This window comes from Mauremys reevesii, linkage group 7 (genome assembly GCF_016161935.1).
Source record: "Mauremys reevesii isolate NIE-2019 linkage group 7, ASM1616193v1, whole genome shotgun sequence".
NCBI classification, from domain to species: Eukaryota; Metazoa; Chordata; order Testudines; family Geoemydidae; genus Mauremys; species Mauremys reevesii.
In genome coordinates, this window is record NC_052629.1 from 3,906,086 (window position 1) to 3,929,198 (window position 23,113).

Consider the following 23,113-nt stretch of genomic DNA (forward strand, 5'->3'; position numbering starts at 1 on the left):
GGGTGGTCTCATGCCTCATTTACTGCATACTTACCCAAACTCTGCTGTGAAGACAATTCAATAATTTCCTCACGGCATTTAGCAGTATAGTGTTTAAGGGCTGGCCTACAGAGCTTCAGTTTTCTGCACCAGAGGAGGTCTAAGCTGAGTCTGTATTAGGATGTTGTGCACTAACCTTCAAGCTCAGTCTCTCCATGGGCCAATATCTATTAATTTTGGGTACCCAATTTGAGACCTAGGACCTGACTGACCCCCACCCTCCACAATCCCAGAGAAATTATTTAGCACTTCTTTGCATCCAAAGCCACAGCTCCCATTGACTTCACTTGCAATGTGAGCACTCAGCACTTCTGCAAATCAGACCCTAGTGGCTGGGAAGATTGCTTTAAGTGACCGGCCCAGAACTGCACAGCAAGTCTGGCAGAGCCAGGAATAGGATCACAGCACAGTTCAGCTGCCTTTACCAGGAGACCCTCCTTTCTCTTTCACTATGCATCTTCCAACTTCCACAACAAACCAAGCAAGGGTTCTACAGACAACAGCCTCCTTCACAGCACAGCCCTGCTCCACCCCCAATAGCAGATTCATCCCGCAAACTGAATGAGGCGGGGTGGAAGTGTATGCCATCATGTACCTGTAAGTAAAGACTGCCTCATCATGCACTCCTCACAAGGCAGGCAAATTAAGGCTGCCTCTGCAACCTTAATTCAGCCATTACCTAACTCTCAGGCCTGGTCTACACTACATGTTTAAACCGGTTTTAGGAGTGTTAAACCAATTTAACGCCACACCCGTCCACACTAAGAGGCCCTTTATATCAATATAAAGGGCTCTTTAAACCTGTTTCTGTACTCCTCCCCAACGAGAGGAGTAGCGCTAATATCGGTATTACCATATCAGATTAGGGTTAGTGTGGCCGCAAATCGACGGTATTGGCCTCCGGGTGGTATCCCACAGTGCACCACTGACTGCTCTGGACAGCAATCAGAACTCTGATGCAGTGGCCAGGTAGACAGGAAAAGCCCCACGAACTTTTGAATATCATTTCCTGATTGCCCAGCGTGGAGCTCTGATCTGCACGGGTGGCGATGCAGTCCCAAATCCAAATAGAGCTCCAGCATGGACTGTACGGATGTGATCGCTGTATGGGCAGACAAATCTGTTCCATCAGAGCTCTGATACAGATGATGAAATTCTAAAGCATTTTAAAAAAATCTCCAGACAGAGGGCACAGCAGGGACTCAGCACACTGCTGCGTGATAAGCGTAATGGAAAGCCAAAGAATCAAATGGACGCTCATGGAGGGAGGGAGGGGGGACTGAGGACTCAAGCTATCCCACAGTTCCTGCAGTCTCCGAAAAGCATTTGCATTCTTGGCTGAGCTCCCAATGCCTGTAGGGTCAAACACATTGTCCGCGGTGGTTCAGGGCATAGCTCGTCAATTTACCCCCAGAAGGAAAAGGGAAAAAAAAAATAGTCTCTTGACTCTTTTAAATGTCACCCTACATCTACTGAATGCTGCTGGTAGATGCGATGCTGCGGCACTGAACTGTAGCATCCCCGCCCCCCCTCCTTGGTGGCTGATAGTACAATATGACTGATCTCCATCATCAGCTGCCTTGTGGCAGATGGTATAGTACAGAAGGACTGGTATCCATCATCATCAGCCCATGAGTGCTACTACTTCCCAGTAGATGGTACAGAATGGCTGGTAACGGTCTTCCTCATAGCAACAGGGGGCTGAGCTCCATCAGCCCCCGCCCTTCATGTGTAAAGAAAAGATTCTGTCCTGTCTGGACTATCATAGCAGCTGGAGGCTGCTTTCCCCTCATTTTATCTCACTAACAAGTCACTGTTTCTTATTCCTGCATTCTTTATTACTTCATCACACAAATGGGGGGACACTGCAATGGTAGCCCAGGAAGGCTGGGGGAGGAGGGAATCAACAGGTGGGGTTGTTGCAGGGGCACCCCCTCTGAATGGCATGCAGCTCATCATTTCTGCAGGATCTGACACGGAGCGGCTGTGCTCTCTGGTTCTCTGATACACTGGTTCTCTAGTACACTTGCCCCATATTCTAGGCAGGACTGATTCTATTTTTAGATACCATAAAGGAGGAATTGACTCAGGGAGTCATTCCCATTTTTGTCTTTTGCGCCCCTGGCCGATCTCAGCCAGGGGCACCTATGACAGCATCAGATGGTACAGCACAGAAGGACTGGTATCAGTCATCTCATTGCCAATTTACAATGGCAAGGTAGATGGTACAGAACAGCTGATAACCATCTCTGCTATCATGCAAGAGCAAATTAATGCTGCTGTGTAGCGCTGCTGAATCACCTCTGTCAGCGGCATCTAGTACACATACGGTGACAGTGACAAAAGGCAAAACAGGCTCCGTGGCTGCCATGCTAATGGCATCTGCCAGGGCAATCCAGGGAAAAAGGGCGCGAAATGATTGTCTGCTTTTGCTTTCCCAGAGGAAGGAGTGACTGATGACATTTACCCAGAACCACCCGTGACAATGATTTTTGCCCCATCAGGCACTGGGATCTCAACCCAGAATTCCAAGGGGTGGGGGACACTGCGGGAACTATGGGATAGCTACGGAATAGCTACCCACAGTGCAATGCTCCAGAAATCGATGCTAGCCTCGGATCGTGGATGCACACCGCCAAATTAATGTGCTTAGTGTGGCCACATGCACTCAATTTTATACAATCTGTTTTATTAAACCGGTTTATATTAAAATCGGAATATCCTGTAGTGTAGACGTACCCTCAAGTGCTTAATTTTGCAAGCATAATTTGTGTGTTTGTATGTACACACACACACACACACACTTACTTCAGTATACTATACAACTCCAGCAAGCAGCAGTTTTAGTCACTGGCAATGAAGACAAGCACATACAGGGGTTCACATTTTATTTTTTTATTATTTAAAAGCTACATAAGTTTGCAGGCAACTTAGGGACTGCCCTGGGGCCTGCGGTAAGTTTCCAGTGCAGCCTGTCCTTCAAGCAGTAGATCCCCTCTTCAGACCTGGCAAAGGGAAAAGGCTGTGACATCTGACGTATGTCAGTGGCGCTTGTAAACTGGCATCCACAGTTGTATCTTTTCCAGTGCCCCCCGGCAATAGTTGCGCTCACTCGGATCTGAGTTAGGTTCTTGTCCTCAGAATGAGGACGTGCAGTCAGAAAGAGGGATCGCCAGACCCATCAGTGAGTACAAGAGGGGAATATCTTTACATCACCTTCTTCCAGCCCATAGTGAAGAGTCAACACAAAAATTCCATAGTGAATAAATCTTCTGTATGAAGCAGTAATTACAGGGTGTACAAAAAGACAGCTGCATGGTTAGTGTTCAAACAAGACACTTTCACCACACTGTCCTCAGAAGTGGGGCAAGTTGACAGAATGGAGGGAGTCCAGTCTTCCTGGCTATTCATCCTGCAGACTACTGCCAACAGGAGGCCAAATTAGTGACTTGTGGCTCTTTACCCTTGTTAGAAAAGAGACTCTCACCAACTCTTCTTCTAAAAAGGGACACAATCTAGCAAGCAGATTGACAATATTTGGTCAGCCAAATGGAAGCCTATACAATCTCATTCAAAGCCAACATCTGAGAGACCAACAGATATGGAGGTGCACATGGGGGGCAGGGGAGAATGTGTAGTACGTGTCAGTCAGCTGGAGTATAAGCTATGTCAATGTGTTTATGGAGCGTGGGGAAAGTAGGCAGAGGAATTAATTACATTTTTGGCAGTCATGCAAAACTTGCCAAGGGGAGTGTATGCCCATGCTAGTTCCCAGTATTCTTCCCAAGTGCCAGAATTCAGCCACTAACTTTGGCCATGACAAGGAGCACCAGTCTCATAGGGAGTTGGCTAGATCAACGTCTAGATTTCTTTTTCTTCTTCCTGTTTTGTTCCTCACTGTCGTCATCTGCTTCGCTAGCCGTTGGGGTGGGATCCCTTCGGATGACTCTCTTTTCGACTGTATAGTCCTGTTCTCCCACTCTGGGGTCTCCTTTCACCAGGAATTCCCTGTTCTGGAAGGTTATGGAAACATCAGTCCTTGGGTAGGTGCCATAAACCCTGCGGAGATCCTCCTTCACAAACTCCGGAAGTTCCCGTCTAGGTCCAAAGACCCTTTCAAGTTTCCCCCAGTGAAGCTCTCCTCTCATGGTGAAGCCCTGAGGCCATATGTCCTGACCCTGGCTTGGCCTCTGGTATGCTGCATACGGATTGTAGTTTGCATAGGGGTTGTACAGAGACATGGGGGTCACCTGAGAGAAGTGCCAGAAGGGGTGAGGATGGAAGTATGGGTTGCTGCCGTAGAAATGATGATACTCTAGTTGGTTTCCTGCATAGTCATGGTGGCCGTTCCAGTCCATGGTGGTGGTGACAGGCCGGCTATAGAAGTTGTGCATCTGGATAGGAGGGAACATTGTGGCATTTGGAGATTCAGCCAATCTGCCAGGCCCAAGAGGCAGGTAGGTGTATGGAGAGGGCTGGTTCATGCTTGGATAAGGCTCTTGAGGCACAAAACCATAATGGTACATGGTCCAGATCCTTGTGTTAAACAGGGGTCATTGCTTCAAAGCAACTTGTGTCCTGAGCTGTGGAAATAAACAGAAGATACTGAGGACAGGAGAAAAAAAGATACACAATTTCCATCCCAGCATTGTTCATGCAGCATGCTGGATAACAAATGAGTTTCCTATAACTAAAGCGTACTGCGCAATTAACTAGCCTAGAGGAACAAAAAAAGGTAACACCACAGCAGTTCCAGCGTTTCCAATGTACTGTCAGATGACACCCATTCCCATGCAACATTTACCTAGATCTCTTGGAGCTGCAGGATTAGGAGTAAAAAAGCCACCATCAGCCATCTTGTAATTGGTTTTTCACATGACTCACCAATTAGCTATTCTGACACTCCTGCTTCTGGAAGAAACCATGAACTGAAGAGTTAACCTACAGAAGTTAGGTTTAAAGGGTTTGGGTTTTTCTAAAATCTCACTCACCTTTCTCTAGTTACTGGTTAGGTCTGAACATGCCTGTCTAGGTTAGGACCTCACCAGTGAAATTCCATTCCAATTCCTCAACCAGCCTCATCACCAGTACCAGCAGTGTATTAAGTAACAGATGTTAATCATGTTGCATGTTATTCATTCTCATCCTCTCCCCTGGGGGAAGTTATGTGCCATGTATACACTGTTGTAGGTTTATATTAGTGAAGGCAGGACAAAGAAGGGCACAGGGGGGCTGGAACAATTTGTATAGTGGAGGTGCTAAGAGCCATTGAACCAAACTGTAAACCCTGCATTTGATGGAAACCACTTGAAGCCAGGAGTGTGGTAGCACCCATAGTTCCTGCACATATGGAAGTGCAACTTGCACTTGGAGCAGAAGGTGGTGAGGTCTCATGTTTGTGGGGCCTGGTGAGGATCATTCCCTAGTGTGAGAAAAGCTCCCATCTCCTGCACAGACATGCTTTGCCCAGGTGATGGATGACAATTCTGCTTCTCAAGCAGAATGGGGCTAAGCATGGCCCTCAGCCCAGAGCTTTAGGTATCCTGCAGCCAGGGCATTATCCTTTCCTTCAAGGCACTCTGAGACCTTGAAGAAAAGGACCTCGACCTGGGCTGTGTTCCATGGGAAGCTAGCATGGAGAGCAGAGGAGAAGGTTGGTGTGCTTACCCCAGCCCAGGTCACTGGGGAGATAATGCAGTATACCAGCTACAAATTCTGGTAAACTACAGGAGCCATAAGTTTCACATTTTACACTGGTGCAGGGCTTCTGCCCAAGGGGTTTGTGCTTTAAATACACTAGTGCTGATATCCCCAGTTTAGACAGGTCCTACCCTGTTGCCTGCCTTCCAACAATGCAGATACTGAAGTGATAGGCAGAGTATAAACCTAGGCAGATGATTATAGCGGCTCCTGAGATCAATCATCAGAAAGCCTTAAGTCTGGATGGGATGCAACTGACTGGTGGTTTATTTGGTACCATAAGTGCACACTAGTAACTGATCTGAGGTCATCAACTCAATTGATCAAAAAACCTATTTCTAATGCACCCATCAGAAAGAATGTAAAAGGAATCAGGAGAGGAACCATGAATTGAAAATTGATTAACCACCCACAGGTGTGATGAAGTAAAGGGTCACAGGCTCACTTCCCCGAGAGTCATCTGGTTGCATCATTCTGACCCACTTGGATGCTAACCAGGCTTTGTTCATGCTGTGATGTATCGATTCCCATTTAGGAACAGATGCAGTGCATATAGACCCAACACGATCACATCCCTGGACACTAGCGGCAATGCTGACTGAGCTGAACAGGTTAAGCACGCCACATTCATTCAACAATTATCACCTCCATGACGAACTGAAATGCTGATCATAGGCATGCGGGGTGGGGGGGTAACTTAAGTTCTACACGTTTCCTTGTCTTTAGATGGAGCGTGCAGAATTAAAGCTGTATTGGAAGGCCTGGAATGGATCTTGCTATTCCCTTGTTGGTTGGGTACTACTCTAAGAGTATCATTTCCTCTAAGAAAAAGGTAGGGGTGGGTGTGTTTGGGGAAGGGGACACACTGTTGGCATAATCTCAACCAGGAGGCTGGTTCTCTAAGAGCAGGAGGGGGGCAGAGAAAAACCAGGCCTGTGCAGTGAGCACAATAAATCAGCGAGAGAGTTAGACACAATGAAGGGAGATTTTTATTCCTCTCTCCCAAGTGGATCTGAAGTGACTTGGGAGCTGGTGGAGGTGTCAGACAATAGCTTGTGACGTGGTCATGCCACAGTCTGGCATGGCCAGAGAAGCAAGTTCTAGAACTGTCAGAATAGTGAGCTGAAGGGCTAGATAAGCATCTCAACAGGGATGGAGTTGAGGAAATATGCTTGGATCAGAATGGAGTGTTGCATGCTGGGACCTCTACTAGTAGAAACTAGCATGACTGCACTCTGTTTTATGCAAGGGTCATGCCCCCTTTGGGTTCCTAGCAAGTTGCCATCACAGCCTTTGTTTGGGCAACCCTGGCTGTGAAGCACGAGATGAAAAGTTGCCAAGATGGCTGGTAAAATGAGACTAAATTGCTTTTCCTTGATGCAACACCAGAGTGAGGACCTCCTTGTTCTACAGCCAGCCAGAACTTCAGCTCGTTAGTGTTCAGAACTGGATCAAGCCTCCTGTTATGCAAGTTGGAGACTCCCAAGGAGTCAGAGGGATGCACAGGAGCATATCACATGCCAGACCACAGAAAGTTCAGGCACCATTTCCCACCGAGACAGATCGCTCAGCAATAGGGCGTTGTCTGCATTGTGCTAATACACTACAGCACTTTCACAAGCCCACATTCTGCAACTGTCTAGTGCTGTCCTGCTCCTTCACCTCAGGGCTCTACCTTGAGACAGAAGAAATCTCTTAAAGGTAGCCATGGCAGAGACTTGCTTTTTTACACACTGATATCTGGAGGTCTTAGGCCCAGTTTGCCAAGTGTATGTGTAACCCACACCCCTCCTGGATGTGGTGGTCTGTCCCATCTAGTGGCACTGAGACCAGAGTTAAAATGAGTCTGCTCTACAGCCTTACCTAAGAGACAGTGGCTCTTAGTTCATGTGTTAGAGGCTCATGCACTAAGCTCCAAAGGTCCCCAGTTTGATCCTGCCTACTGACGACCGGGGTCTGTCAGTGTTACATGTGCAGTATTTATCTAATAGTGCTATTGCCGTACAAGCAACACTTCAAGGGCACCCCAAATGAGAATCAAGACCCTGTGCTAACTGGTCTACAGACAATAAGACTGCTCCTGACCCAGAAGAGCTTCAATCATGGACAATCGAAATGCGCTTTGTCCCATCTCTGCATTGCTGGGCACAGGATAAATTGATGATCTAGACCCTCCCGTTCTTTCTTCCACATTCCATTTTTGGGGTCTTGCAGAAGAGGGGGTTTGAAGTGGGAGCTAGTGCAATGCACTGACAAACACTGCTCCCACAAGGCTGTATTTCTCAGACACTTCAACACCCATCCCAGCTGTCTGAGTCTGTATTAACAGCAGTCGCAGCCTTAGGCCTGTTGGCATAATTGGACCTACAAATTTACCTTAATTGTAAGCTCAGCTGTAAGTAGCAGCTGGAAATTCATAAGACACCATAACAGAGCAACAAATGATAATGGGAAAGAGATGGACTCAGTCGAAACAAAAAGGCCTCTTGCTATAACTCAACAACTGTGTTAAGGTCATGCCTGGTACACACGAACAATGTGAGACTGGAGTAGGGGGAGGAGGAAGAAGTGAGACAAAATTAGTGTTAGAAGTTAGGCCTAATTGGGGAACAAAATGGGCAGAAAAGTCTATCTACCCCCACCTGCAAAATGCTCCCTTTTGGAGATCTTTAAAAAGAGGACTTGGGGAAAAAAAAGTTAATAGAAGCAGCGGTCTACAAACAACCACTGCAGCCAGCTTTGTCCTCACGGCTGTTACCCCAAGAGACAAAAGCTAGCAAGGATAGGAAATGCATTTCTCTCCCCTTTTGTGTGCACGTTCTTCTGAGGAAATGGGAACCAACTTACAACCAGGTCCAGCCCATCTCAACTAACTTCTCTCCCCCCTACCCCCAATCTCCAAAACCAAAACAAAAAAAAAAAATAGTTTTTACCATCTTAGATACCAGCAAAAAGACAGTCAGACAGGGGCGTTTTCTTCCCTTTTAAAAAAAAAGCAAGGAGAGATGCTGTTCAAATAAGAGCCTTATTTAATACTCTGCATTTCAAAGGCTCCATTTTTCTTTTCTGTATCTTCTGATAAAGGATTTTTAAGGGAGTGTTTGCCATGGTACTAAGCAGGCTGAGGCCTCAGAATACCAAGACCTGAACCTTGTTTAACAATGTTGAGCAGTGATAGGGTCTTGTTGACACCTCTGAACTCTTTGGGCCCATTTATTCCATCTAAATTAATAGATCAGGCCTTTGCAACCTATTTGCCCACATAGCACCCTGCTGTGCATGCAGGAGCAACAGTGTCTACAGTCACTCACAGTCACACCCCACCAGAATCTCTTTCATTGCACTCAGTGGCTTCCCTGCTTGGAAACTGGGGCTTTGACTCCAACCCATGGTCCATATCAGGATGGTCACTTGAAGCAGCAGAATATGGCAGACATGCCAGGGATCAGCCCACCACCACCTCAGCAGCTTCCTGCCTGTACCCCTAACTCCCAGGGGTGCAGGCAGGAAGCTGCTGAGGTGGTGATGGGCTACCCTGAGGGAGGAAGGGTGGAAAAAGTGACAAAGTAAGTGGGGATAAAGTTTAGAGCTGGCTATGGCCAGTGGCTGCTTTGCTGGAGAACAGCAAGCAAGCGGTGCAGACGCACAAGGCACCAGTGTTGTTACAGCCGCTGTCATTCCAGCAGGTACACGTCACTGCTGAAATGCAGCCACCTCTGGGATAGAAGGCGACAGTCTAAACAGTGCACAGCATGTTACTCAGGCACTCAGCACAGAATCACACCTGGACCTCCTGTATCTTAGGGAGCAGTGGGAAGAAGGAACACCGGGGCCCTCAGGTCAGAGTCACTATAAACAAGAGTGCAAAACAGACATTTTAGGACATGGCCATTTCTAGGCAGCAAGCACACCCAGCCAGAAAAGGGCAGTGGTGAGCTTCGCACCTCAAGCAGCTAGGAAAGAGGCCATTACCTGTCTCTGTAGGCAGCAGTGTGCGTTTTGTTTCCTTAGCAAAGATTTCAAGCTCTGCTTTGCTTCCCTCTTCGGAAATCAGGCATACCCAGAGTGGAGTCAACCAGGTTGTTCGCTTAATGAGGACAGACACTGGAGCATAACCCTTGAAGTTAGAGACTCACGCCAAGCTCCAGACCTTACCTCTGATTCTTTAAAGTTAAAGGCTCTGGTTATCTCCAGAGGAATTCTCAGACTAGCCAACTATTGTGTTTAGTAACCACTCCAAGCTCCTCCCAAGCCTGGGCACATTCCAGGCAGCTATGGTTACTAGACAATGAGTAACAAGTACTAACCTGCCAAAAAGGGACATGTTGAGAGAGGTTAGTTGGTTTCCCCCACCTAAATGTTCTTCTTCCCAACTTTGTGAGCATGCCCTTCTCAATGGCCCCCACCCCAATTAGGAAGGGGTCTACCCTAACCCAGCTGGTGCTGCAGTCAAGGCCACCCACAAAATGGAGAGACTGCCTTAGGGGGAAAAAAAAAAAAAAAAACCACAAAACACACATTACTAGTTGACACATGATCTTCACCATCTCTGCTTGGAAGAGATTAGGACAGTTCACATACTCCATTATCTTGCCCAAGCCTACCTCATGGATTGAGTCTGCTCTTCTCCCTCTGCATCCGTTCATCTTGCATAGGCCTCCTTTAAACCTTTCACAACATCTGGCTACTGCTGATGGAATCAAGTCAGTCTCAAATATGGGTCTGGAAGGGCCCTTGAAAGGTCATTAAGTCCAGCCCCCAGCACTGAAGCAGGACAAAGTAATCTGTCAGAGATTAACCACCAGCAATGGGGATTCCCACAGCCTCTCTTGGAAGCTTATTCCAGAGCTTAACTACACTCAGTTAGAAAGCTTTCCCTAATATCCAACTTAAATCTCCCTTGCTGCAGATTAAGCCCATTACACCCCTTGTACAACCTGCAGTGGACATGGAGAACAATCAATCACGGTCCTCTTTATAAACAGCCCTTCCCATATTTGAAGACTTACCAGATTTCTCCCCCGCCCACCTCAGTCTTCTTCTCTCTAAGACTAAAACACACCCAGTATTTTAAAGTCTTTCCTCATAGGTCAGGTTTTCTAAACCTTTCCTGATTTGTCTAGATCTTGCCTAAAGTGGAGCACCCAGAATGAGATGATACCCCAGCTGAGGCCTCCCCAGTGCAGGACCATTAGCTCCTGTGGTCTACATATGACACTCTTGTTACTATGCCCTAGACCAGGGGTAGGCAACCTATAGCACGTGTGCCGAAGGTGGCATGCAAGCTGATTTTCAGTGGCACTCGCACTGCCCGTGTCCTAGCCACTGGTAGGGGGGAGGGGGAGCACGCCGCTCTGCTTTTTAATTTAAGATTTTAAAATGAAGCTTCTTAAACATTTTAAAAACCTTATTTACTTTACATACAATAGTTTAGTTATATATTAGACTTATAGAAAGAGACCTTCTAAAAACATTCAAATGTATGACTGGCACGCTAAACCTTAAATTAGAGTGAATAAATGAAGACTTGGCCCACCACTTCTGAAAAGTTGCCAGCCCCTGCCCTACACTGATATTATCCTGTTCCATAACTGCATCACGTTGTTGACTCATTCAATCTGAGATTGATTAAACCCCCAGACCCTTTTCAGCAGTACTGCCACCTAGCCAGTTAGTCTCCATTTTGTAGTTGTGCATTTGATTTTTCCTTGCTTAGTGAAGTACTTTGCACTTATCTTTACTGAATTTCATCTTGTTGATTTCAGGCCAATGCTCCAGTTCAGCAAGGTCATTTTGAATTCTAATTCTGCCCTCCAAAGTGCTTGCAACCCCTCCCAGCTGGGTGTCACCTGCAAGTTTCATAAGTACATTCTCCATTCCATCAGCAAGTCAGTGAAAATATTGTATAGTACAAGACCCAGAACTGACTCGGTGGGACCCCACCAGATGCATCCTGCCAGTTTGAGAGAGAACCACTGGAAGTTATTTTGAGTTCAGTCTTCCGACCAGTTGTACACCCACCTTACAGTAATTTCATTCAGACGACACTTCCTTAGGTTGCTTATGTCGTCATCATGTAAGACTATCAAGAGTCTCACACACACACAAAACCCACAACACCATACACATCACATCTTCTGCTTCCTCCCCTCTCTACTAGCCCAGTAACCCTGTCAAAGGAGGAAATCAGGTTGGTTTGGCATTTGTTCCTGACAAATCTATGCTGGCTATTACTTTTAACCCTATTATCCCCTAGGTGCTTACAAATTGAAGAGCCTTTTCCACTGCAGCTCTGAGAATGAAACCTGCATATATCTCGTTCAGAGTAGCAGCCGTGTTAGTCTGTATTCCCAAAAAGAACAGGAGTACTTGTGGCACCTTAGAGACTAACAAATTTATTTGAGCATAAGCTTTTGTGGGCTACAGCTCACTTCTTCAGATGCATAGAATGGAACATGTAGTAAGGAGATATAGATACACATACAGAACATGAAGAGGTGGAAGTAGCCATATCAACTCTAAGAGGCTAATTAATTAAGATGAGCTATAAGCAGCAGGAGGGAAAAAAACACACTTGTAGTGATAATCAAGATGGCCCATTTCAGACAGTTGACAAGAAGATGTGAGGATACTTAACATGGGGAAATAGATTCAATTTTTGTAATGACTCAGGCTTGAATAGATTATTGGAATGGCTAAGATAATGGGGCATTGCTGGCATGTACATTGGCCAAACCGGACAGTCTCTATGCAAAAGAATAAATGGACACAAATCTGACATCAGGAATCATAACATTCAGAAACTAGCAGGAGAACACTTCAACCTCTCTGGTCACTCAATAACAGACTTAAAAGTGGCAATTTTGCAACAAAAAAGCTTTAAGACTCCAGCGAGAAACTGCTAAACTTGAATTAATATGCAAACTAGACACCATTAATTTAGGCTTGAACAGAGACTGGGAATGGCTGAGTCATTACACAGATTGAATCTATTTCCCCATGTTAAGTATCCTCACACCTCTTGTCAACTATCTGAAATGGGCCATCTTGATTATCACTACACAAGTGTTTTTCCCCCTCCTGCTGATTATAGCTCATCTTAATTAGCTAGCCTCTTAGAGTTGATATGGCTACTTCCACCTCTTCATGTTCTGTGTATATATCCTTACTACATGTTCCATTCTATGCATCTGAAGAAGTGGGCTGTAGCCCACGAAAGCTTATGCTCAAATAAATTTGTTAGTCTAAGGTGCCACAAGGACTCCTGTTCTTTTTAGATATATGCAGAGGAGCATGCTTCAGTGCTGACTTGTGTCATATAGAATTACTATGGATCAATCAATCAAGTGGAAACCAAAAGCCATTTGCAGCATACAACCAGAGGGTTAGTTCAAATGCGCAGAATATTTACCTTAGCTACCCTAATCCAATTCAGGCACTCAAAGGACAGTTTTTCAGGGTGCCTTTTGAAATAGCAGGGACTCCATCCCCAAATGATCACATTGCCAGTTCTCTCTATTTAATGCCAGCTGTTTTCACAAGGGAGAGGTTTTGCTGATCAAGTTGTCATCAGAGCTGCTTTGCTGCTGGACTAGTCCAGGACCAAACCCACCGAAATAATCAGATTTAGTGTGGAGAAGCAGACAGATATTTTATCATGTCATCAGGTCTGGGCTGGATGGATTCAGAGCCCAAGGTTTCTGCTCTAGCGTGTTACCCAGCAGAGTACTCATGAATGCAAAAAAAGGTGGGGGAGGGGGGTAAGAAGGAGAGAGATAACAAGGGTCTAATAATAAAGTGACCCAGGAATGTTCACCACACTGCCTGAGAATCTTCCAGAGTTTAATATCAAGTTGTTAAATACTTGCCTTGCCATTCCCCCACCCTACCTTCCTGGAGAGTAAATGCATGACTTATTGGTTCTACAAGACATAAATAAACTTTTTCCTTCGATAGCCTCATGCTCCTTGTCAAAATCTTGTGGAAAAAGGAAATCTGAGACAGCCAGGACTTGCATCTAACTGGAAATTCTACAAAATAAAAAGACTCAAAAGGATCAGAGTTTGGTTCTTTAGGGTCTTCCTCTTCCACCCATCCCAGGGCCATAGCTCTTTTGGAGCTCCCCAGGAAAAGCAGGATCTGAGCACACTTCAGAAGTTGCATATTCCTCTGTCCCATAGGATGAGCAAATCTTGCACTGTTTCAATTAAGCTACACCATTTCAAGGAGGCTCTGGAGGAGGTTCACCACATGGCAGGACCTTTGTTAGAGTAGAGGCCTTACTTGAGAGTTTTCCAATAAATCTTTAATTTTCTGACCAATGCACTAAGAGGGGAGGTTTCCAAAACACTGTTGCTTAGGAGCACAAGTCCCACTGACTTACAGAGTCACCTAAACACTAGTGGGGAAAAAACAATCATGTTAGAGTGGGGGCTTCCAAATTTGTTCTCCCTAAGTGATGCTTTTGCTCAAGTGCATTGCATTAACAAGACAAGACAGGATTTTTCCCACCAACTGTTGCTGGTGTCAAGATGTCAAGCGGAGTCCTTTATACCTCATTACCAAGCACAACAAGACACAGCATCAGAGAAATCAGAGATGGAGCGGGGAAGCTCTCTTAGCTTGTCTTTTCTACCCACTCTTTTCGCTTCCTCTGACCAATGCAAGATTGGAGGAAAAAACCCTCGAATGTTCTATAGAACAGTCTAGTTTCAGCAATACTCAGGAATCTTGACCTTAGAGTTTAAGCCAACATGTTTGTTGGGGAAGCAGGAAAGAGCAGCGTTGTTTTGTTCTTCCACAGCTAGCATCAGTTAGCTAGTCACATCTGCTTAGCTTTCTCTTTTTCTTTAAAAAAAAAAAAAAAAATGCTCTAGCTCAGCCAGGAAGCTATGGGCTCAGGGTAGGAACTGAATGGGTGAAAAATTTCATGACTTATGAGGTTATGCAGGAAGTCAGAGTAGATCATAATGGTTCCTTCCTTCTGGCCTGAAAAAGTCTATGACCAAGAGACAAGGTGGGTGAGAATCACTTTTATTGGACCAACTCCTGTTACCAAGCTATTACATCACCCATCTTGTCTCTGCAATATCCTGGGACTGTCAGGGCTACACCACCACAGAATATGGCAAAGAGCAGATACAGGCAGTAACAAGCATCAGTACTTGGTCATGTCAACAGTCAGTTTCTAACTCCTTTGCCCCACCAGCATTTGACAACTGTTGTATCCTTGGGGCAGCTGGTGTAGGAAGCAATCACTTGAGGCCAGAGAGCAGACAGCTAACCAAAACCTCCATTTTATTTACAGAGACAGAGAGCTCACTCAGCCGGTTGAAAACCGGCTATCCTATCATATAGTAAACTCAGTTGCCATAGTGACAAAACCCATGACAACCAAATACACAACAACAACGAAGGGCTAAATGATTTGCTCTATAGCCTTGGTCTATGCTTAAAAGTTTATCAGCATAGCTAATGTCAGTTGGGATGGGAAGAGAAAAAAAAGCCACCACCACTGACTGATGTAGCTATACCAACATAACCCCAGCATAGATGCAGCTATACTGATGGAAGAGGGCTTCCATTGACATAGCTAATGTCACTTGGGGAGGTGACATTCCTACGCCAACAGAAAAACATTTTCTGCCAGCATAGGCTGGGTCTATACCATGGGGCTGCGGTGGCATAACTACGCCAATATAGTTTCCGTAGCGTAGATGTACCCATCGTCTTTGATCCAACAACAAGCTTGTGCTCTTAGACTAAGCACTTTGATGATCAACTAATCTGAGAGAAAGACATAAATATGTTCTCCTGCAAGAAAACTGCTAAGTCACTGTTAGTGTACCATTGGCATCTTAACATATAGCCCTCTGGGGAGAGAAGAATGTGTATATAAGCACAACTCATTACATTTTTAAAATGGTTTGTTAGTTATTTCTGATTCCTGGGGAGGTTTGGCTGCTGGGTTTCTCTTACTGGAGGACTTATATTTTTGAGGTCTTAAGGATTCCAAGAGCCTAGGATATGTTTTTGCTTTTACAAAGTTAAATCTAGAGAGGGGAGAGGAGAGAAGGAAGTGTCCTTTATAAAAGTAGTAGGTGCGGTGTGTTCCACTTATTACTGCAGTAAAATATCTTCACATTTTAATTTGACTGTTAAAAATTGGTCAATTTAAACATTGCACTGATTTCCCCCCCCCCCCCTCTCATTTAGTATAGCATGAAGTTTGATTTTAGGTACATTGCCTTTTATATGCAAACTTAACCAAAATGCTTTCAAGTGCATTAGATACTGGGAGTGAGGTGACCGTTTACAAATACAGCAACTGTTCTATCCTCAAAGGTTTATACATAATGTTTTTCACTAGACAGGTTTCAACTGAAAGTTTGTGTTGGCCTGGAGAAGGCCTATTCTTTACTTTTCAGAAAAGTTGCAAGGATATTTGATATACTCCCTTGTAGCGTCAAGGGATTAAGATCTGAAAAAGAAAATGGTTTCTGACAGCATGATAGGACTTAGCATACAAATGAGCAAATACTCTAAATACAGGCTATACAGCTGAATAGTTTCCAGTAATGGGTTTTAAACACCAAACAGATTATGTACATGGACATGTTTGTCCAGATACCCTAGGCCCTGTGCTACTATATATATATTTTTTTTTACTAGCTTCCGGGTACAGTTTAAGAAAAGTTATCCAAACAGAAAGACATGGTTCAGCCCATTTGGGTTAGAAAGGTGCTGTCAATCATAGATAAATGTACAACATTTCTCCCAGCAGGCTTTGTCCTTTAACATTTCAGCACAGCCTTGAAGCTCTACTGTGCAGACCTGCTGGAATTTGGTTGATAGGCCGCAGCTACAATCAAAGAATTCTCATTGAGAGACCACCTCAGCGCCATTGCACCAGAAAGAGGAGCAGAAACAAGGAACAAAGGGTGGAATCCACAAAGTCTTAGGGGTTGCAATGCTCAGCATCACAGCACCTGGGGGGAGGCGGGGAGAAATCATAGGAACAACACTGTGATCTAGGCTCCCTATACAGTGAACGGGGAGAGAGGGGCACCTGAGAATGAGAGAGTCACAAAAGCCAGCATGCTAGTCAGGGAGCTGACTAACCTAGCTAAGCCAATGGGAGATGCAGATAACAGGAGTTTATTCTAAGCCCTGTCACGCTCATGGAAGGTATCCAAGACCAGGCTGCAGGAAGGCATCTTCCTTTGCTTTGCAATCCATGACTCAGACCCCACCCCCCCAACCCAAAAAAAACAACCCTGGAGAGAGGCTGCTTAGGCCCCCAGGTGTTTCCTGCAGGAATTAGACAGCTGGCTCTCATCACATCCCAATTAGTCAAGCAAAACACCTAGCCCTTTTCAAGCTGGTAGTGGACTAGCCAATGTATTTTCACTGCCTTCTCATAAAAGGAATCAGGCCTTGCACAGCTAACAATTTGAGCTCAGGTGATGGCCTGCTTTTCTGAAGCAGGATGATCTGAGTCCTAGTCCTGCTCCCTGTGGACTTCAGGGTGCAGATTTGGTACAGTAGAATTAGTGGTTAAGACTTGTTACAGTAGATCATGCTTTAGACATGTGTGGGTTTTTTTTAAAACTAAGACAGAAGATTTATTTCACAGACAGAGACTGGGATTTTCAAAGGGGCTTTAGTGAAGTTAGTGCCCAATTCCCATTGAAATTCAGCAAGAGTTCAGTACTTACTTCCCTTAAGCATCTTTGAAAATTCCAACCCCAATGCCTAGCAGAGATTTCCCAGAAAGACCACGTATTAGCAGTGATTTTCTGCTGTGCCTACTGTAGCCCTGATGATACAGAGAATTACATTTATGCATCACTTTTCACCTATAATAGCTGGTGGCAAGTTTTATCTTTACAGAGGATATTTTATAAAGAGAATCAGTTGGCATGTTTACTGTTACTTCAATTGTGTGTGGCAGGTTATGAAATATGCTATGTAAAATGAAGATTAATTTAAGATGGGGTCCCTTTAACATTTAAAGAAAAATTGTATTATCTATTGCACTAACATCTTCAATTATTTGAGTCTAAATGCTTTTAAAATGCATTCTATACATTTGAATGCTTCTTGCATTTTGCAGACCTTAGTTATTAGAACAGTAAAACTGACTAGCCAGTTTCAGGTGGCTTTTACTGTCTCATGCACTAACAACCTGTGTGTTACAAACACTGCTGAGACGTGATTACTTGATTATCTTTAAATAATCCCACTACTTTCTACTGGAGCATTCTGATCTGGATGGCAATTGGTCTTGGATGGTTTAGCCACAACAAATCTAGCCTCTTGGCAGGGGCTTCTAGAGACCCTTGTGGTACTTTCTAATTCGATGATGCTGTAAACATGTCTGCACATGCATCACCTGATTGATGCAAAACAATCCCATTGACTTTAAGGGGGACTACTCATGTAAATGTTCACAGGATTGAGGCCATAGGAGGGTTTCTCTAGGTCATTAGTTCTCAAACTTCATTGCACCACAACCCCCTTCTGAGAACAAAAACTACTAGAGAACCCCAGGATGAGGAAGTAAAGCCTGAACCTACCCAAGCTCTGCTGTCTGGAGGGGGGAGGGGTCAAAGCCCAAGCCCCAGAGCTTCATCCCCAGGCAAGGGGCCTACAATCTGAGCCCCACTGCCCAGAGCTAAAGTCCTCAGGCTTTGGCTCTGGGCGGTAGGGCTTGGGCCCTGTGCGCCCGTAAGTCTAAGCCAGCCCTGGCAACCCCATTAAAATGGGGGTGCAAGCCACTTTGGGGTCCTGACCAACAGTTTGAGAACCGCTGCTCTAGATCTTAGTTTACAAACTTCGGCATTGGAGGCCAGTGTGATAATGACCGTGGCATTTTAAATAGAAGATAAGCACATTTTATATTCAGGTGATCTTCAGAATTAGGGACTGTTCACACAGGAAAGTTGTGCTGGTATAAGTGAAAGTGTGAATTTTGACCAGTGTCATTATACTGATATAACTCACCATATGGACACACTTATTTTGGAATAAGAATAATTAGTGTTGTCTTGGATGGACTTTAACTAAACTGAAAAAGCCACTCTTATTGTGGGATAAGAGTTACAAGAGCTATTGGTTAGTATTTGCCAATTTGTACTCAAGCTTTGGGTCACTTATGTACATAAAAATACTGATTATGCTAAGCAAATCCAATAAATTTTTAGGTAGATGTGATTAAGTTCATATAAGTGTAAACGGGAGGCTGTCTGTTAAAATAAGGTAATACAATTGAAGAGGCACACATTTGCATACATGTATTGTTAATGTACAATTCATTAAATAAGCCACAACATTAAACTGTTTTTAACTTTCAACAATCTATTGCTTTTTTCTGTCCTCCCTCAAGTGGAAACATTTATTACTGTAGCTACTCAGACTGAAAAAGTGGGTTAAATACTCAAACACTTATCAAAGTGGATAGCAGCTGGACAGATTCTGGTTTCAGATCAGGATCTTCTCCCTCCCCCTTAAATTGCTTACTGATTTAAAATGCCATTAGATGAACTAAAATACTACAATTGATCTATACTTAGACATTCCTTACCTGCAAATAGAGCTTCAAAAACAAAAAAAATTAAACATTTAATAATATGTAAAGAGATTTTGTAAAGTTATATACAGCATTTAAGTGATAAAATACAACTGAAGCTAGCTGTCTGTTAATAGTATAACTTAACTGATAAAGCAAAAAAAAACCCACACTCTTTGTTCTTTAAGATAGTCACAATACATTAAAATAGAAATTAATAATGAAGTCAGGTGGGGGAAGAAGAGAAAGGAGACTACCTATATCTATATACATTCAAACTCTCTTAAAAATAAGAACTTATGAAAGTACATCTTAGAACTTCATACCCTTTCCCAAGGCAGCAGACAAACATTAGCATCATTCCTCAGAAGATCATAACTTTGAACAGTATCAAGAGTAAACTTTAAAAAAAATTACCATTTACTGCTTTGAAGAAGAAGCCTACTCCCCAGCTTATCAGTCACAATCAGTGATCACTGAAGCACAGCTTCTATTTGTAATCACTGTGATAATTCCAGTTGTTACACTTGGAATGACCCATATCAGCTACTATTGTAGGCACCTGTAGTATTATGTTGCAATCCTAGTTGTCCATAAACAAATCTTACAACAAACTGGATAGTAGTTTAAAATGTATAAATTGAGCTATAAAGTTAAAACCCAAAAGGTGATGGTTCTATTACCAGGCCTGACTGATATTATAGAAACAACCTTCCAATGATAGCTTGTGTCCTGCTATGAGTCAAAATTGGTTTTTTAGTTCTAATTGAATAATTTATGTTATACATGGAAAATTACCAAACATGATAGTGATTGAGGCTTTTTACATAAAATGACTCTCTATAATATTACAGGTGATCTCAATGTCTGATGAGGTATGCCTATGAATCACTCTCCAATTACACAATCTGGAATTATGTTGTTGAGTGCAAATACGTGAACTTCTGTGGTTAGTGACTTTATAAAAAGGACTTATTTGTGAAGATGCTGGTAATCCTATTTCATAGAATGTCAGTAGATAATAAAATGAGAAAATGCTTTGAGAATAACTAGGAAATATAAAGCAAATGATGATACTTTAAAGCTCACAAAGCCCTTTACCAACACTAATTAAAGCTTCCTGTATCACCTTGTTAGGGGAATATCCATTAACAGTTAAATTAATTGCTGTAGGGAGAAGATAAAGGTGACTTGCATGGGGACAAAATGGGTCCCCATTTTTAGTTGTCTCTTTGTGAGAAGTAAAGGAGGCCTGAAGGGGCTTTTGAAATAGTATTAATACACAAGTACAGTAGGGTGACCAGACAGCAAGTGTGAAAAATTGGGATGGGGGTGGGGGGTAATAGGAGCCTATATAAGAAAAAGATCAAAAAATCAGGACTGTCCCTATAAAATTGGAACATCTAGTCACTCTAATGTAGTATTTGGGAAAAAGAATGAGGAGTACTTGTAGCACCTTAGAGACTAACAAATGTATTTGGGCATAAGCTTTCATGGGCTATTTGGGGTAGCTAATGAGAAAAATAGGTCAGACTAGCTATCTCTAGAGCAAAGGGTGAATAGCTGATATATATTAGACACTGGTGTATTTTATGGATCTAGTTTAGGAGGAAAGGTAAATTTCCATGTGTGATGTGAGAGCGATGGTTGGTTGAAGCTGGTGATGTTGATGAATACCTTAACAGCCCACTTCCAGACTTTCTGACATTTGCTTTATAATTTTGAAACTCTGCATAGTGTTTCTGTGAAGGTTTTAAAAATGTAGTTCATAGAATTAAAGGCCAGAAAAGACCATTATGATCATCTAGTTTGACCTCCTATATGATACAGGCCATTAAACTTCATCCAGTTATCCCTGTATAGAGAGTAATAACTTACATTTGACTAATGCATAATTCCTATGTGGTTCAAGCATCTCTTTCAGAAAGGAGTCCAGTCTTGATTCATCTCAAAACTGTAATCCCATGAGACTCCCCTGATAGTGCATGGGAAAATAAGTGATGTCTGTAAGAATGGTAATGTATTTAGCTGTCTTTAATGCAGTACGTGTTTTGACCTCTCAGAAAAACTAGTCATGGTGTCAGTGTTTGCTTTTCATTTCAACCTGTCTCCCATCTATTCTGTCTTTCTCAGCTAGGAGCTGGACTCAGCACAATGTGACCAGCCAGATCTCTGCTGGCATGTGCTCCATAGACCACCAATGGCCTGCAGTCCACAGCTGGGCCATCTGTCTGCTGATCTTGTTCTGGAGATATAAATCCAAAAAGAATTAGGAAAATGTTTGAAAAGAGAAGGCAGGGGCTGTGGGTCCTGCACAGTCTCATGGTACTTGGGCCATAATCGGGTTCCCTGGGGGTGGAAGGGGTGGGGGCTAGAGATCACAGTCTTAAGGGGACATGGCCTCAGAAGTAGAAGAGACAGGCATTGGGGTTGAGGGATCTCACATAGAGTCTCAGGGGAACAAGGTCCCCAGCAGGGCTCCCCACAGTAGAAGATGTGATGCTGGCAGACCAGGTGCCAGCTCATGCCAAGGACCCCAGGCCTTTGTGGAACAGTGACAAATACATAGCTGGAACCAGTCTGACCTGTGTGTCAGTATTGTTACAAGTATTAGAATTATAAAAATATGCTTACTGTTTAGACATTATTGAATGCTTATAAATTGCTGCATTCATTCATCTCACTTGTACAATCTGTATCCCACATTGTAAGGTAATGTTTCAGCATTTGAGTAATAAGCCTCTGTGATTGTGTAAACAATCAGACAGGAGAGAAACATTAATTAGTGTAAAGTGCTGATCTCCAACCAAAGGTGTTATGTCCTGCCCCCCCCCCTCCTCCTCCCTTCACACCAGATGTAGTCTTGTGGAACATCAAAGAGAGTAGAAGACTTTGCTGATCGCTCTTCCTTCCCCTCTCCAAATGGAAAGAAGTCTGCAAATGGATTCCTTCCATCGGCTGAGTTTGTGGGGGCGAGGGAGAAGGGAATGAAAGGCCCTACCAACGAGGAACTGTATCTTTATGCTGCTTGGAATCGGTGTGCCAAGAATTATTAACCCATAAGCAAAAGATCCCCAGGGTTGAGCCTGGGTTAGCTCTAAAGGACATAAAGAGTTTGCTTATTAGAGAAACGTGTGTGAAACTGAAGCTCAGAAAGGCCCTTGGGAGGGGTGTGTGTTTTTGCCTGCTTTAGCCTTGTAAATAACTCCTATTTCTTTCCCCTCTATAACGACTCTTGAGATAAGGAGACCCTGTGGGCGGGGTAATATCTCTTATTGGCCCACTGTCTGTGGGCGAGAGACCAGCTTACGCCGAGCTCTTCTCCAGGGCTGGGAAAGGGTCACTGCTAAATACTAGGTTTGGGGCAGGGCTCACACACAATCTGTGGGGCAGGGGATCTCACACAGTCTCAGGGTCATGGCCCCTGAGCCGGGCCCCACAGTCTGAGGGCCACGGGTGGTGGGGGGAGGGGCAGGGCCAGGCCCCACAGTCTGAGGGCCAGGGGTGGTTGGGGGAGGGGCAGGGCCGCAGGTCACACTCAGGGGCGGGGCGGGCTCCCGGCCCTCAAGTGCCCGGGCCATAGAGCTGCAGAGCGGCCCGGCTAGAAGGGCCCCAGTCGCGTCCCCTCCCCATTCCGAATCCGGATCTCTGCGGTTTGCTGCGTTAGGGGCGTGACTATGTAAATCAGTTGCTCTGCTTTCTGACTGGTTCATCACTATGTCACTCAGCTGAGAGACCCCCCCCCACCTTCAAAAACAGCGCTCACCCAGGATGGCCGGAAGGGTGGGGCTTCCTGGCTTCGTC

At 44.4% G+C, this 23,113-nt stretch overlaps 1 protein-coding gene across 5 annotated transcripts; it reads right to left on the minus strand.

Annotated features, from left to right (window-relative positions):
• Positions 1-2,918: 2,918 nt before the first annotated feature.
• Positions 2,919-23,076, minus strand: C7H10orf95 (chromosome 7 C10orf95 homolog). 5 transcript variants are annotated; one of them, XM_039481287.1, is made up of 2 exons: positions 23,057-23,076; positions 2,919-4,622 (listed from the first exon to the last, which is right to left on the minus strand). In XM_039481287.1, the coding sequence occupies exon 2, from the start codon at positions 4,563-4,565 to the stop codon at positions 3,894-3,896; it is 672 nt and encodes a 223-aa protein (XP_039337221.1). In that variant the 5' UTR covers positions 4,566-4,622; positions 23,057-23,076; the 3' UTR covers positions 2,919-3,893. The 5 variants fall into 5 exon arrangements, with proteins under 5 accessions (XP_039337221.1, XP_039337216.1, XP_039337218.1 ...); XM_039481282.1 differs by lacking the exon at positions 23,057-23,076 and adding an exon at positions 19,727-19,883; XM_039481284.1 differs by lacking the exon at positions 23,057-23,076 and adding an exon at positions 19,636-19,774.
• Between the last annotated feature and the right edge of the window lie 37 nt (positions 23,077-23,113).

Bases quoted from the DNA above. Each gene is read 5' to 3' on its own strand.
- C7H10orf95 (XM_039481287.1), bottom strand. From the start codon at position 4,565: ATGTACCATTATGGTTTTGTGCCTCAAGAGCCTTATCCAAGCATGAAC.